At 44.8% G+C, this 16105-nt stretch overlaps 1 protein-coding gene across 17 annotated transcripts in view; it reads left to right on the plus strand.

The window, feature by feature from the left end:
* Foxp (forkhead box transcription factor P) overlaps positions 1–16105 on the plus strand; it is a 337294-nt gene that overhangs the window by 140572 nt on the left and 180617 nt on the right. For all 17 annotated transcript variants that reach the window (XM_076313224.1, XM_076313236.1, XM_076313235.1 and 14 more), the window contains one exon: positions 886–993. In XM_076313224.1, coding sequence (XP_076169339.1) covers positions 886–993 — 108 coding nt within the window. The remainder of the gene's footprint in view (positions 1–885; positions 994–16105) is intronic.

Raw genomic sequence — 16105 nt, forward strand, 5'->3', positions numbered from 1 at the left:
TTATCGAGATCAGCTTCGTTCGTATTCGTCGTGATTTCGTAACGATTATTTGTTCGCGCGATTATTCGTCCTGCTTGGGTTTTCGATCTTTGCATCTCAAGAGCGAGTTATTCATTTCAGGTTCGTTCGTAAATATTTCTCGTGATTTCGTAATCGATTATTCGTCCCGTTTGGGTTTTCGATCGTTGCTTCTTAGAGTTATCGAGTTCGCGCGATAATTCGTCCCGTTTGGGTCTTCGAACGTTGCTTCTCAAAAACGAGTCATCGAGTTCAGTTTCCTTCGTACAAGTTCGTCGTAGTTTGGTAACGCGGCGAGATATTCCCGCCCGAGCGAATAAATATTGAAATTTATTTTCGTACGCATCCCGGAGGTTCCGTTCCGTCGGATAAATAACAAGACGAACAAACGGACCGCTTCGAAACGATATCGTTACCAACGAAGTACCGATAGTTCCTAAGACGTTCGCCATCTCGCGTCACGTATGTGTACGCGTGACGCGTCGATTCTCGCGAGAGGCGAACGTCGACACACGTGCTGCAACGATGATTTTATATTTTATGTCCGTGTAAACGAACAAAGTACGAACCGTAGACCAGTGTCGCATGTGTGTGACACGTTATTCGGAATATACAGCTGGCCTGTTTGGTACGGTTTATTGGCGCACGGTTAAAAGCACGCGCTGCGTTTAATAAAATTATTAAAACCGTAGCGCGGTCGTTTCCCCGTTCAGACGGTGGTAGTGAACGTGCCAAAGGTAGCCTCGACTCGGTACGAATGAAAGTAAGTCCGCGAACCTTTTAAAACGGTAAACGTTCCTCGTTCGTTCCTATCGGAGCCGATTTCAACCGCGCTAATACCGTGCTAACGATACTTTGTCGTTTCAGGGACACATCGGTGAGAATCCGTTCGACAACGATTCCTGGGGAAAGGAGAAGTATCAACCATCCGCGGTTCCTTGGCAGCTGAAACCGCGCGGCCACGCTCGTCCCAGTGTAAGTACCACAAGTGTCTATCTACGGTCTGTCTCGCGAGAGTGTCGCTGATATTTTCGCAAATACCATTTTTTGAGTAAACAACTTTATATAAAGTTATAGTATAATATAGAGTATACGTATAAAAATATACGTAAAGAGTATACATATAAAAAGTATACGTAAAGAGTATACATATGAAACACTAATACGCTCCTACTTTAGCAGCGAGTTCAATCTCCTCAATTAGCAACAATAGCTCGACGCCTCCTTAGCATGTTTTCTAAATCAATTTTTCCGCGTACGAGTAGCAATATTTAACGAATCCGGCCTATGAAGATTCTAAATTTTAATATACGTTTCCTTTGAAGTTTGCGCTTCGTTAAGAACCACACACTTTCGATTGGATTCGCATCAGGAGTCCGAGACGTATGATCCAATATTTCCCGTTCCCTACAGATGTGACTTTTGCGTTTCGGATCGTCGTCTTCTTGCAAAATCCATACGTTTTCGGTTCGAGCGAACCAACGTTTCACCGATGTAAGAAACCCCCTATGATACAGTTCGAACGTTCACGCAACGAAGGTGTCGTATCTTTAGCAAAAAGTCCGAGGATCGCTTTATCTTCTCCGGTGGCGGTAGTTCGCTTTGAATCACGATTTGGAAAATCATCGACGCTTCTCGTTTCCCTGTACCCATCTACCCGCTTCTTGACAAACCGTGGTGACTCGTGCAAGTATTTTGCAGCACTTTTAACACTCATTTTTGTCCTTTCCGGGCGACCGCACGGGCAAACCTTCTCGAACCGTTTTGCGCGCGCAGCACTCATCGCGGAAAGATCTATTCTCGACAACGATAGAATCCGAAAGAAACTTAACCCGACGCGTATTCGAGAAGATCGTATTTGTTTACGTTATCACGGTTTCCACTTTGGTGGGTGTCCAGTCTCGAAGATATCGCCAACGCGTTCTCACAGGAGACTCTGCATCGCGTGTAGTCCAGTTCCTCTGTCCGTACCCGGGAAAAGGATAGAAAAACGGACAAAAAAAAAAAGAAAAATGAAGAAAAGAAAAGAAAAAGAGAGGAGAGGAGACAATTGTAAAGGAACGCGCGAAGCAAAGCCACTTTGGCTTCAGTGCCGCGTAGAGAAAGAGAGAGGGTATATAACGCGCAGTCAGAATCCTGTCCGACACAAGGGCTCGGTGTCTGAAATTTGTAATTCCGGCTGGATAAGAATACTATCCCTCGGCGGAGGGTGAGTAACGACCGCGGAAAAAGAAATCCGGCCACTCATTGTGTCCGCAGGTAGCAAAAATGCTAGGGGCATCGCTGCCGCTTCCTCGGAGCATTTTCTCTCAGGAGTCGACACGGCTACTACGTCGTCGTCGTCGTCGTCCTCGTCCTCGGCGGCGTCGTCGTCGTCATCGTCGTCGTCGTCGTCGCCAACCACCGACCTACCCTTCCTTCTCCCGGCTCGTCCCGTTGAAAACCACCCTCTTGCTAGCTGGAAACGCTCGCTCTCCCGCACCGACTCGTCCTGTCACCCGGTATTTATAATACGCTTTGTTTTCCCTCGGCTATTTGTCTTGGGCTCTCGGTTCCTTCGCTAACGTTATTATCTCGCGTTTTATTTTTATTTAATTCCAGCCCGCTCCATCGTACCCCCGGTGCTCTCGACCGACCACTCTGCCGACGCCCGGCGCCGCCGTTACTTATCCGTCCGGACCCTTAACGAGCGAAACGTGTCCTCCGGTTTAGGGAAAACTTTGCGCTAGGGACAAGTTCTTTTTTCGATTCCTCCCCAATCTCTCTCACTCTCTCTCTCTCTCTCTCTGTCCGTCTCTCTGTATTTCTCCGAGTCGTTTAACCCGCGACTTGTTTGCAATTAATAAGACCCGAAACGTTTGAAACGGTTCTTGCACAAACGGGGTGAAACAATGTTACGGAGACCGATAGGATCGAAATTATGGCAGAAATTGGTCGCAACGAGCGCGAAGATTAGAAAATCGCTATTACGATGAACGAACGCTCATTTGAAAAATAAAGAAATCGATGTGCAATTAGTTTCACTCACGGGTACTTTTATACAATTGTTTGTTTTTATAATGTAACGCGTTTGAGATACTTGGGGAACGTTGACTTTAAAGCATTCTTTCGTTCGATTGTACGCGCAAAGTCCACGGGTAAAAACAATATATGGAAATCTTGTTTGGAAGTTTATAACGCAATAATTTTTACTCGCGGATACTTCTATAGAATTGTTCATTTTTGTAAAGCAACGCGTTTGAGATACTTGGGGAACGAAACTTTAAAGCATTCTTTCGTTCGATTATACGCGCAAAGTGCATGGATAAAAGCAGTCACAAACGTATGGAAATCCTGTTTGGAAGTTTGAAACGCAATCAGAGGAAATAGACAGTATCTATCGCGATAGTTTCTATTGTAAAAGAAGACAGTATATTACAAGAACACGATACGTCGAAAAAGACTCGAAGAGCGTATCAGAGTTAAAAGAGAATCTTCTAGGAAAATGTATTGCCTCGAAGATTCTATTGAATCTTCTATGATAGTTTCTATTTTGTAAAAAGAAGGTGGTATATTACAAGAACGCGATACGTCGAAAAAGACTCGAGGAGCGTATCAGAGTTAAAAGAGAATCTTCTAGGAAAATATATTGCCTACGAAGATTCTATTGAATCTTCTATGATAGTTTCTATTTTGTAAAAAGAAGATGGTATATTACAAGGAAGCGATACGTCGAAAAGACTCGAAGAGCGTATCAGAGTTAAAACGGAATCTTGGATGAAAATTTTCGTTCGTTTTCGGCGCCTAAGTGTAAAGTCGTCCGGGCGAAGGGTTAAAGTACCGTGGTTCGAACGAGAGACGTAAAACGTGCAAACGCACGGTGAGTGTGTACGTCATTAAGCGTTCGACGCGTTGCATTTTCACGCTTTATTTGTTCGCGAAGCTCGCACTCGTTGGCCACTTGATATATCGTTGTTTCGAAGAATGCACATTTCCAGGGAGCACCGAAAGCCGTGACGCAAACGTTGTATTGTAACGCAAGTAATGCGCGTGCCGGTACGGTTAAATAAACGAAGAGTGACGCGCGATCTAAATTATACGCGATAGGAAACAACGGTCGAACGTTACACGCAATTTCCAAGACGTTTAACGTAACAGCAATCGTCGTATTTTAACCGGTGAGTTCGCACGGCGAACCGCGCGAGCAATATCCGCGTTCGAGAGTATCGTGGAATTTCATTTTTTCTCGAATCGCTATCGGTATCGTCGTTCGCCTTATTACAATACAATGTCTTCATTCAACGTTGGTTATGCGCGCGATACAACGCGCGCGCGTACTCTTTCTCTCTCTCTCTCTCTCTCTCTCTCTGTCTGTCTGCGCGCGCACGCGTACACAGGTCCGCGCGCGCGCGCAATGTGGAAGAAAAAAAAATAAATAACGTTTATCTCGGCTTTTACGTGCGATAGGGAAGCAAAGTCGATGCCGCCCACGCACGTAGTCGGCTCTAGGAAAAAACCATTCGTGCCACTTCGCACGTATGTACGTGTGTATCGAGCTTGTTTATTGAAATCGCTTCGTCTCGGCGTGTCAGTGCGCCGGGCAATACGCCGCAAGAAATACACGCGTATCGTTGCACGCAACATATGGACTGTTTAAGACTGACCGTACGACCGCGATCAACGATACGTGCAATTTATTTTCTATTCCGTGTTGCAAACTTTGCCCTCGAAAATACATCGTTCCGAGTTGCCACGTATCGGATACGGAACGCGTTTTGAATCTCGAAGATTTAATTCGCATCGAAACCGCGCGAAAGACTCGTAAAGAGAAAGGAGAGGCAAGGAGAAAAATGGAATTCACCGATACACGCGTGCCGCGGACGCGTGTATTGTATACGTATCTACGTTACTTATCCCCGGTGCAGTCATCCAACGGTAGTTTAATGGCAGAACTCGTACCGTATCGATACTACCGATACCGGATAATAAAGTGTCATTTTATAACGAACCGTTTTCGCTACGAAGGCAACAGTATCGATACTCGTGAATTAAAGCAACGTACTGGGTATTAATTTTCGATACCGTGTTACTCCTGCAACGATTACTCGATCGGGTAATCGAGCGGATATCTGTCGCGAGCGTAAAGAAAATTGAGAAACAGAATACGATCTTTGGTACCTCCGTCGTCGTATATTCGATGGGGTACAAGTTTGGTACCGATCGAGTATTCGTCACGAAAGTGGTATCTGTAAACAATTGACAAGAGGTACCTGAAATTTCGCATACCTCCCGATACGTTGTATCGATCGCCTAGTTGCGAAATCGCTTCCGATATAGCGATCGTATCGGGTCACTTTCGCGATCGGAAGATCGTTACGGTACCGGGCGGAGCGCCGGACCTTTCGTTTCGAGCTACGAGAAAAAACGAAAAGAGAATGAAAAAAGTAAAAAATAACTTTCCCGACGCGAGGCGCGATAATTCGTCGCGAAGCGAAGGAGGTGGCTCGTACACGAGAAATTATGCATGCAACACCTATTTGCGGCTTTCTAAGAAGCTGACGAACGCACACGTGTTGCGAGGAGCGGGCCGCGATTCCACAATACGCGCGCTTACGTGCATCGGCGCACACGAAAAAGGCACTGCGCGGACCGACTATAGGCACACGGTAGGCAAAGGTATGTACGTGTGTACTTATATACTCGGCTATGAGATCATCGAGCGTCGACCGTGTGCTTGTGGAAACACTGACGTCAACAGTTTCGGCTCGTTCCGTTGCCTCGCGAATGATCCCCGCTCGATACGATGATATCGGGGAAGACTAATGCCGATCGTGCACGTGCAAATATTACCTGGCACTCGTTCGATCCCGTTCCATTAAACATCGCGACCGTTCGAATAAACTGGCCGTGCATGTTCCGCGGCTTGCGAAATAATTAAAGTCGCCGGCCGCGATTTATCGCATGGCGGATCGCAGTCGCCGCGATTAGACTACGTTCAATTTCGAGGTCGACGCGTAGAATCGTTAGGTTTTCGCGACCGTTCGACGAATCATTACACCCGGGAACTCGAGAATAAATATTTCTCCGCGTTGGTCGACGAGCAATATCGGTGAAATTTCAAACGGGGGGGAAACGACGAAACGCAACGATTCTCCGCGGTGGTAATCCCGAGAATCGCGCGAATCCCCGGCAATATGAATCGCGAGAAAAATCAGAACTGGATGGAGATAGCTGGAGGGAGGGTTTAGGGGGTGGGGTGGGGTGGGCGGTGAATCTTGGTCCCTCCGACAACCCCTGGGTTTTAAGATATGCAGGGCACAACGCACGCTTTCCTAGCGAGACTATTTTAATACGAATGAGGGTGGGAGGATCAGGACGACGCGATGGTACGGCCAGAGACTCGCGGAAGATCTACTTCTTGATTACAGAACTTTTTACCTAATTACATAACATTGTTACCATTTACAAAGTCGCAGCGGGTGTACGTCGCCCGACTACTAATTAGAATTCCCGATTAGCGTCCCGGCGAGATCGCGAGCGCCTCTTTCCGATGAGTTTCGCGCGATACTCCCTTTGTGCCACGAAAATTCCCCTTGCTTTGATTCATCCACCACGGAAAAGAAAAGAGAAAGAAATTTACGCGTATCGCGAATGCACGTGTATCTTAAATCTATACCCCTTTGGGGGTTGAATTTTGGATCGATCGACCCTCGAGAGACAACCCTTCGGAGATTGAATTTTGGATCATTTTTTTTTTGCTCCAATTTCGAACAGAAATTGCAAACGCACGGTGTTTAATGTATCGGGGAGGATCGTCGTGTTACGCAAGTGTAGGTATACGCGACGCACACGAGCAAATATTATATTTATTATAGATACCGAAATTATCGACTTTAAAATATCGTGTACAGCCAACACGGATCAAACTCGTTTTGGCTCGACAGCCAATTTGCATTTTGCTACAATGTCGCTGGTTACAAATATATAATGATTTTGCAACGGTCGGAATATTTTAAAGGGAATTTTTCAATCGTACCTGCACCAGATACTATGCTGATAGATTGCAAGTAAATGTGGGTAGATTCGTGGCGAATAAAATATTCGTTACCGAAATGAAAAAACGTCACATTTGTGTAAAAGCGTATTTAGAACGTACGACGTGCGTATACGTTTGTAAAAAGACACAGGTGACATTGAGCTAATTTTTGTCTCGAATGATGTTTCGCTTTTTAAAGATACTCCGCGTCGTCCTGTAGACACCGAACCGTCGAGATTACGTGTAAAATCTCGAAACGAAGTTATTTTAAAAGACGAAGAAAAATATCGACCGGTAGATCGTGATTTACCAGACGTTTCGTTGTTCTTTATTACCGATTAAAGCGGTTCGCGTAAATACGTACTCCAAAGCGTAGATAGTAAGCGAGTAACGAAATTCTCAAAGGTCTCAAAATCTACTAGATCCGATCTTCGAATCAAATTAGTTAAAAATTCTCGAAATCCTGAACAAGACTTGGAGTATTTATCATTTTTATTTCGTATCTCCGCACCCGCAAGTTTTACGAGTTTTCGTTTCCTAAACATTCATATATTCTTTACAATTTGTCTGGAAAAAGAATTGAAAAAATTTTCACAAATTAAACTTTCCTTAAGATACCATTTTGGAGCGATAGTCGACTACCTACTATACGCTAATCGTATAATAGATCCAGTATTCAATTCTAGAATTATCGATAGTATAATATATCTGGCAAGATTTTACGAAACAAAATTTTCAAAAGGTAGTGTTGCGATACTACTCTACAGTACTCCTCGAATTATAGTAGTAGATCCAGTGAGTAGTTCCTCGTTCGAAATTCTACGAGCAACGAAAGAAGATCCGTTCTCTCTCGGTACTACTATAGATCAATCCTATAATTATCGATAGTGGGTCTGCCAAGATTTCACGAAACCAGTGTTACGGTACTCCTCTATAGTACTCCTGCAATTATAGTAATAAATCCAGTCGGTAGTTCCTCTTTAAAAATTCTCCGAACCACGAAATAAGAATCGTTCTCTCGTAACGATACGCGATCGTTTGAACTGGCACGGTAATTAATCGAAATCGAAGGCAAGAAGCGTTTCGATGTGCGGGAGTTTATTCGACCGGGGGTTCTTATCGGAAAGATGCGAGGTCGCGTAGATAGTCATGCGCAAGGGACGAATTCTCGACGATGCAGACATTAAGACGTCTGGTCCTCGACCTCCGTTTTCCACCCCTCCCAAGTTTCCCCTCTCTTCCCCTCCGCTGGCGTTAGGTGAACGCGAACGCGGCCCCTTAGACGTCGGTGGTTTACCCCGTCTTCATTGTCCTCTAATTCTCATCTGATCCTCACATTACGTAATTTTCTCTTTATTATTTTATAATTCCTGACTCCAGAGCCCCGAGTCTCCGTATTCATCCGACTTCGGGTCCGCACGAACTCATCCCACGCCGCGCATACTAATGCATTCTCGCATTTATTAATTATTCCCCGCTAGTTACCGTGGCTTCTCGCCCCCGACGTTGCTCCACCGTAGTTCCGCAATGATAGATTAAACCTCCTAGATTCGGCGACGGACAATGTACCTCACGTACTCGCTTCTCTGCCGTGGCCGAGGTTATCTTTGCGGATTTTTCATCCGTTTTTCCACTGTACACTTTATCACACCGTGTCGAGTTCCGTTGACTCGATGGAACAGTCTCGATTCCTTGGGAATTATTCGCTCGATTTACCGGGATCGGTGTCTCGTGTTTCCTTCCAGAGAAAACGAATCTCACGTATCGTCCAAAGACCCAGGACACTGTCTCAGCGATTACACGAATTGGTACACAATGTTCCGAGAGAGAGACACTATACGTGAAAAGAAATCTCGAATATCGCCCACAGATTCAAGGCATTAATGTCTTCACGTTTATACGAATCGATACACAATGTTCCGAGAGAGAGACGCTATACGTGAAAAGAAATCTCGAATATCGCCCATAGATTCGAGGGATTAATGTCTTCACGTTTATACGAATCGATACACAATGTTTCGAGAGAGAGACGCTATATAGTACATGAAAAGAAATCTCGAATATCGCCCACAGATTCAAGGCATCAATGTCTTCACGATTATACGAATCGATACACAATGTTCCGAGAGAGAGACACTATACGTACACCTTTCGTGGAAACAAGTATTTCGCCGAAAGGTATACGTATAGCGTCTTCGAGCGAAACTTTGTGTATCGATTCATATAATCGTGAGGATATTAGTGTTTTGGATCTGTAGGCTCTATTCGAGATTTTTTTCAAGTATGTGTCTTTGAGCGAAACTTTGGGGTAACGATTAATATACTCGCGAAGATATTAGTGTCTTATTGGGTCTTCGGACGATATTTGAGATTTTTTTTCAAGTATCTCTTCAAGCGAAACTTTGGAGTGATTAATATACTCGCGAAGATATTAGTATTTTGGATTTTTGGGAGATATTTAAGATTTTTTTCACGAAATTTATACTCATAGCGTCTTCGAGCGGAACTTTGTGTACCGATTACTCGCGAAGATATCGCGTGAATTTCTTACGTGTAATTTCCTGAAACGGTACACGAGTTATCGACGCGTGATCGCGATTGCGCCTCTTTCTGCGATCAAGCACGAGAAATACAATACAAATTGTATCGTTGTACATCGTAACATTCTTTAAATTCCTCTTGAAATCATTCTTCGTGAAAAAAGACACAAATAGAATATATCTCATGAATCTCTTGCGTGTAATTTTCTGAAACGGTACACAAGTTATTAACGCGTGATCGCGATTGCGTCTCTTTCTGCGATCAAGTACGAGAAATACAATACAAATTGTATCGTTGTACATCGTAACATTCTTTAAATTCCTCTTGAAATCATTCTTCGTAAATCAAGACAAATAAAATATATCGTTACACTTCGTAACAAATTCTCGAACTTCCACGCAGAATCGTCCGAAATAACGCCCTCGTGTCGCATCGTTAATACTTTCCGTGTAAAACGGCACGAACCCTGTAACAGATTTTCAATCGGGCAACGAAACTCGAGGAGATCGCGTACAGAAACTCGCGTTCGAGGGACCCTCGGATTTCCGTTCACCGGTTTCGTACGATCGAGTGTCTTGCGAACCAAACGTCTGAATTGCTTCGGTCTTTTCATTCTCTTCAACGAGTTCCCGGTGAAACTTTCGGCCTGTGAAATTTTCGCGCATGTAAGTTATTACCATATCGAAACAGCAAATTTTGTAACAATTGAAAAGCTATTCAACATATCGATGACCCCCCGCCCTCACCACTCTCTCTCTCCCTAGCCACCAACGGCAGCACTCGATAGCTGGCAAACGGATTTTTACGTCGGACTTGAGCCCAATACCTCCGGGAATTTAATTCCCTTTTAACGTCGGGGCGATTCCTTTTCATGGCAATCGCAAATGTTTAATTGGCTCGACCGAGAGGCAGGTAGTGGCTACATTAATTGCAGCGGATTGCCGGGGTGGTTCGAGGGTGGTTGGGGGGGTTAGGGTGGGGTCGAGCAGGTGGGTGTCTAACCGTGGATCGGGCGTCCGAGGGGAGGTGGGTGACTGCGTCGGTGGAAAAGGCGGCTCGCATTGAATGCTAAACAAAAGCTAATTTATATCCGGAGGTCGGGACTTTGCCGGAGATCGGGAGATGAATGGCTATACTTCTTGCATACCAAGTGGGTCGCCAGGTCCTGAAGGACTGCCGAGTTAAAGATCCTGGGGGATGTTCCCTTCGGGGCAGTCACTTGTATCCACAAATCTGCCATTCACGCTGAAACGGACGAGTAGATTTTACGAGAGGGGGGAGTTTCTCAAAAATTGCCTCGTCGTCACCTAATCTTCTCCTTCGAGTACAACGAAAGACCACCGTTGCTCGTTTCACAGACGATTTTCGTATTCCTTCCCCGAAGTAAACCGTAACGGTTCCGTTTTTTCCGCGATCGTCGACGATAAAGACGAAACACGTCCGGTCTGGATCGATGAAACGAATAGTGAAACAATTACGAGGAACGTATTTGCACGTACGAATAATCGAGGCTCGGAATTCGGTGGGCATCGCCGTGAATAAAAATTTCGAACGAACGGTTAGGTGGAAACGAGCAGCGAGAATATTCCCTTTAGGGTTGCCGCCCTTAAAATTCGACCGAGAACCGACCGTTCAATAATCATACATCCCCTTCAAGAACCCGGCATCTCTGTACGTTACCCTTTCAATAATGAACGAACTCGGCGTTCGAAAATCAGCAGACATCGTCGAACAAAGTTGAACCGTGTAACTCTCAAATTGCATTTCCGAACGAAAAATTTAATTTCTATTCTCGCCCTAGTTGCCACGGACCGGAAATCGAGTATTCGTTGAAAACGAGCATTTCCTCCGCCTCTTTCGGAAACATTTTTCGAATCGACGCTCCAGAATCTGCTCGCTAGCGCGCGGGACAGAGAGAGAGAGAGAGGGAGAGAGGGAAAGAGAAAAAATACGACGGTTCGAAAGAGAGGGAGATGATAAAAAAAAAAAATGTCGATCTCCCGAAGCAACGTCCCAAACGTAATCGAAAGAAAGTTGGACCAACGGCGCGCTGGTAAATTTCGAAATGAGATTTGTTGGTACCGGTTCTTCTTTTTCTTTTTCCGCCCCTCCCGTCCCCACCGCCTATGAAAATTCTATTCCCTCGACTTCCCGAGTTCGCGCGTATCATGAAATTTTAATCTTGTTGCAAAAGTTTTCGGTTCTTCGATCCGGCCTCGAAAGGGATTCGGAGAAGAAGCCTGTTGATTCGGAGCCCGGTGTATCCCGTAGATGGGAAACATCGTCTAGCCGGCGTTGAACTTTCTCGATACACAAGGCAACATAGCAACACAACACGGTAAAGCACAACAAGTGGGGGGGATGCTGGGGGTGGAAAGCTCGATAGATATACAGCCAGCCGTGGCGGAGAGGCGCGCGTCGCCCCGGCCACGTGCTTCTCACCCCTCCTCGCTGCCTCTCCTCCCTTTCGCCGTCCGTCTTCCTCTCTTTCGCTCGCTCTAAACAACCCCTCTACCCACTGATCGGCCGACCGTGTACACCCCTGTCATCCCCCACGCGTGGGAAACGCAGCCTCTCGCGCGAAACATCACGTGCTCCGGCTCGACGCCCCATTCCGACCAATTATATCTGCTTGACCACTGTCGATTAACCACCCCGAAACACTGCGATCTCGTTCCACCGCTCTACTCGTTTTCGCAACGAGTTCCACGTAGACGTACACGATTGCGTACGCGCACATTGGAAGCGTCTCGATAGTTTTTCGTACAATTTGTAATTTTTCAATTTTGAATATTACTTAAATGTGAGAACTCTTCCAGGAGATCGCATTGGAAGCGTCTCGATAGTTTTTAGTAGAATTTCTAATTTTTCAATTTTGAATATTACTTAAATATGAGAACTCTTCCAGGAGATCGCATTGGAAGCGTTTCGATAGTTTTTAGTAGAATTTCTAATTTTTCAATTTTGAATATTACTTAAATATGAGAACTCTTCCAGGAGATCGCATTGGAAGCGTCTCGATAGTTTTTAGTAGAATTTGTAATTTTTCAATTTTGAATATTACTTAAATATGAGAACTCTTCCAGGAGATCGCATTGGAAGCGTCTCGATAGTTTTTAGTAGAATTTCTAATTTTTCAATTTTGAATATTACTTAAATATGAGAACTCTTCCAGGAGATCGCATTGGAAGCGTTTCGATAGTTTTTAGTAGAATTTCTAATTTTTCAATTTTGAATATTACTTAAATATGAGAACTCTTCCAGGAGATCGCATTGGAAGCGTCTCGATAGTTTTTAGTAGAATTTGTAATTTTTCAATTTTGAATATTACTTAAATATGAGAACTCTTCCAGGAGATCGCATTGGAAGCGTCTCGATAGTTTTTAGTAGAATTTGTAATTTTTCTATTTTGAATATTACTTGAATATGAGAAATCTTCCAGGAGATCGCATTGGAAGCGTCTCGATAGTTTTTCATAGAATTTGTAGTTTTTCTGTTTCAAATATTCGTTAAACAAGAGAACTCTTCCAGGAGATCACATTAGAAGCGTTTCAACACTTTTTCGTATAATTTGCAATTTTTCTGTTTCGAATATTCCTTAAACAAGAGAACTCTTCGAGGAGATCGCATCTTACTTACCGGAAATTCTAGACCGAACTTTGTGGAGAGCAAAATTTGTAAATAAGATACAGAATGGAATTCGTTGTAAGATCGGTAAAACTGAACGTTTTGAGTTAGCAATCGTATCGATCGTAAAGATTGAAGGAATTTCTTCTTAGACACCGAGAGGAAAAAAAGAAATTACGATGACGTATTTTCGGTACGAGACGAAAAGTCACGTTTGTTTTTAACCTCGAAGAGATTGTTCCTTGTGTACCAATCTTCGCGGTCTTTAAGATGGGAGTAATTTGAAACGTTACACGCGGGATGAAACGTACTATATTTGCGACGAGTGCGATGTTTTCGTTGAAAGTTCTTCTCGAAACGTCGACTATTCCAAGCCACGCGCGTACAAAAGAAATCACCGACTGTTATAGGATGCGCGTATAATTGTCAGATCTCCGATTTCATTTTCTCGAAATGGAAACTCCGCGCGCAAACATTGCACTCTACTGTTTTAACTTATTTCTCGACCGAGAATCGCTGTCCGTTTTATCGCGTAATTAAATCCCGTAATTGATCCTCCGTATTTTCGGCAAATTCGGGAGCTAATTTTTGTAGACGAATAAAGCTCAGTCGTATCTATTAGTTGCGACGAAATTTGCCACGTACGTGCTAGATCGTTCGATAAGACTTGTTCGATAAAACTCATCGAACGGTACGGTACTAGGTTGCTGGATAAGTTTCATCGAACGACGAAACTATTGTAATATCGTCCGACTCCAAATCTCAACTAGGCGTTGACCATGAGCTTGCGTACGTTATCTTCTTTGTTGTTGCTTGTACGGTAAAAATGCGTTCGACGAAAGTTGTCGAGAATTAAATTTCGAAATTTTTTCGCGGTATACAAATTTTCGATAGGATCGACCGAATGCGAGATACCGATTTTTCTTACCTCTATCGTCGTACGTCGGCGAGTTGCTGTACAATTTCGTGCTCGAAAAATTGGAAGGAAAAACAATTGTGTTTTTGCTATTACTCGTGATGGTATTCGTACGGAATAGGATGCTGGATACGAACCATATTCGCTATCACGTTGAACGGAATCGTTCAGCGAGTTTACGCGGTCCTAGACCTAATAATAGCATAAACGAGAGCACGGAAAGAAGATTTACGATTCTCGTCCACGTTTGCAAAGAAATTCGAAAGACGACGATACAAACGTGAAAACGGTGTCGATACGGAGTAACGTTTACCCATTAACCGGGCAAGGTACGTTAAATCGTTCTTTGAAAATATCTTTACAGCTAGCCAGAGGACTCTTTACGAAAATTTAAGAATTACACATCGTACGGAAAGAGTCGACGTACTATACGTATTTCGTTAACTTTTCAATTTCCGTTTCGTTTCAATCGTTCGAAAAATTCGTCCCTTCGATAATAATATCTTCAAGATCGTGCAAACTCCAAATTGCTCGTTCTTCGGGACAAAATTGCGCAGAGAATTGTGATCGATTCATTTTTGGAAACAAGATACACACATATATATACATCGTGAGTAAAAAGGTCGATCGTAAAATCGAAACGCATACAAAGTCGTCCTTTCACTTTCGTATTAACCGTTTAAAAGCGTACGGTTGCAAGATCGGTTTCCCAGTCCTCGTTATATTCGTCTTGGAAACGAATGAAAAGGTATTCGCGTTCGCAACGGGCGAGACGCTTCGAGTTCTCAGCGCTCGTTTGTCAGTGCGCGCACAGTAGGTATTTCCGGTCGTGAAACTCCCCGGTAACAGGTTAAAACGACGCGACGCGTCGCGTCGCCTCGAAGTGGATCGGTTTCAGCTCGCAGCCGATTATAACGAGCGGACCGAACCCGCGGCAACGTTCGGGTGGAGAAGTTGAATCAAGTTGGATCTAACAACGTAACCGAGACGCGCAACCTTGTAAATAGATGTCTGGAGCGTGCCAACGCTGCTACTACCTACGCCGGTGTACGTTGCAAGAAATGGTACAACGTCGGAAGTTTCGTACGAGATAGCACGACGGTGGCTGATCTTACGTCCTAGGTTCGAGCTCCTTACATGCGCACGTATGCACGCCGGTAATTAGTGTCTCAACGAAGTCGGGAGGCGGTTAAGGGGGACGAGGCTCCGTAAATAATTGCCAACATGCTCGATCTCACGCTCGAGAACGCTTCAGGACGCGTTCGCGATCTCGATCGCGAGTTACGGTGGTGCGCACGGGGCGCGAAGTTTTTAAGCACGTTCGCGCGCGAGAGAGACCCCCCAACGGTACCGCGTATTATTTCATTTAATAACAACGGTGCGCTTTTAATTTCGCTCTCGAGATTTCTAGCGGTGCGCCGGATTTTCGTTCCCTCTCGTATATACGTATATATATAATTGTAACGCGCGGCGGCGATTAACTCCGGTCGTTTGTTTCTTAATTTTCCCGGCGAATTAACGCTTAACCTCTCCGGTTTCCGAGAACACCGGGCGAGCCAGCGCGGAGGATTTCTTCGATCGACGCGCTACCACCCGGACGATTAAGATTAATTTCCACCGGTTTTAAAAACCTTCGTTACGTATTTAATCCCGTCCGAGTGTTTTAATTAAACACGTCGCGCGTGCTTTTAACCAGCTCGCGAGACGGTCGCCCGTGCCCGGAGGAACCCGCGCTTTACGACGCGTATTATTCCCCAGGGGTTGTAAAAGAAACACAGTTTTGATTTTACGTTCTCCCGGTGATTTTTGTCCGACCGTGCGCTCGTTACCGGACTTCGGGACAGAGGACGTCCGAGATCGTGTCCTAGCTCGCAAACGCTCCTCCTCCACCCCTTTCCCCTCCGTTACGTCCTCCTTTCTATCTTTGCCTGTTCATCCTACGTTCGTATACGTACACGACTTCTTTAACGTCCACGGCGGAGCTCTTC

This window comes from Ptiloglossa arizonensis, chromosome 5 (genome assembly GCF_051014685.1).
Source record: "Ptiloglossa arizonensis isolate GNS036 chromosome 5, iyPtiAriz1_principal, whole genome shotgun sequence".
NCBI lineage: Eukaryota > Metazoa > Arthropoda > Insecta > Hymenoptera > Colletidae > Ptiloglossa > Ptiloglossa arizonensis.